The 678-nt window shown below is 33.2% G+C and overlaps 1 pseudogene across 1 annotated transcript; it reads left to right on the forward strand.

The window, feature by feature from the left end:
- The first annotated feature begins 60 nt into the window (after nt 1-60).
- Nucleotides 61-572, forward strand: TEOVI_000573200:pseudogene (annotated as a pseudogene). Its single transcript is given in 2 exon segments — nt 61-507; nt 510-572. Coding segments are annotated over 2 exon segments (510 nt in total).
- Nucleotides 573-678: the final 106 nt, after the last annotated feature.

Below are 678 nucleotides of genomic sequence, written 5' to 3' on the forward strand. Positions count from 1 at the left end.
ACGTTTTCTTTCATTTCATAAGTTTCTTATGGGTTTGTAGTAATAAGAAAATAGTATTTTATGAAGAATATAGGAAGTGTTAACGGAGCACTATGTTTTCTACCGTTTATTATTATGGGGATTAATATACTTGTTTCACTATACAGCTTGTTTACTGAGGGTGATCCAATTTCACTTGAAATTATTGAGGATGACTATATGAGATTTGTTACGCAAGATGTGAAGCGGAACTGGAAAAATGAAGATTATTTGGTTGTGGCTGGAATACCTTCAATAGATAATGCTGAGAGGTTTAGAAGGAGAATCTTACAGAGAGAAACCTGTTGGAGTTATTCTGAAGTGGCATCAAAGGTAAATAATTTTAGTGGAAAGTTGCTTATAATTTATTCTCTTTCACCTCATACAAATAACTATTGCGAGCTCAGAGAAATTGTTGGAGAAAAGAGATGTTTAGACCAGGATGTTATTATTTTACCTGTTTGTGATGTAAGCCTAACAACAAATAGAAAGTGGGATATGCGGGTAATTGCGGATGGGAAACGGAACTGAAAATAAGTAGAAAAACATATCTGTGGTTCAAATTTTCAGTAGAGATATTCAAAGTAACTAATCCATATACAAGGAAAGCAGATGATGATATTTTTAGGAGGGTGCCATTGTATCTAAAATATTTGAAGC

This window comes from Trypanosoma equiperdum (genome assembly GCF_001457755.1).
Source record: "Trypanosoma equiperdum strain OVI genome assembly, contig: ctg_1740, whole genome shotgun sequence".
NCBI lineage: Eukaryota > Euglenozoa > Kinetoplastea > Trypanosomatida > Trypanosomatidae > Trypanosoma > Trypanosoma equiperdum.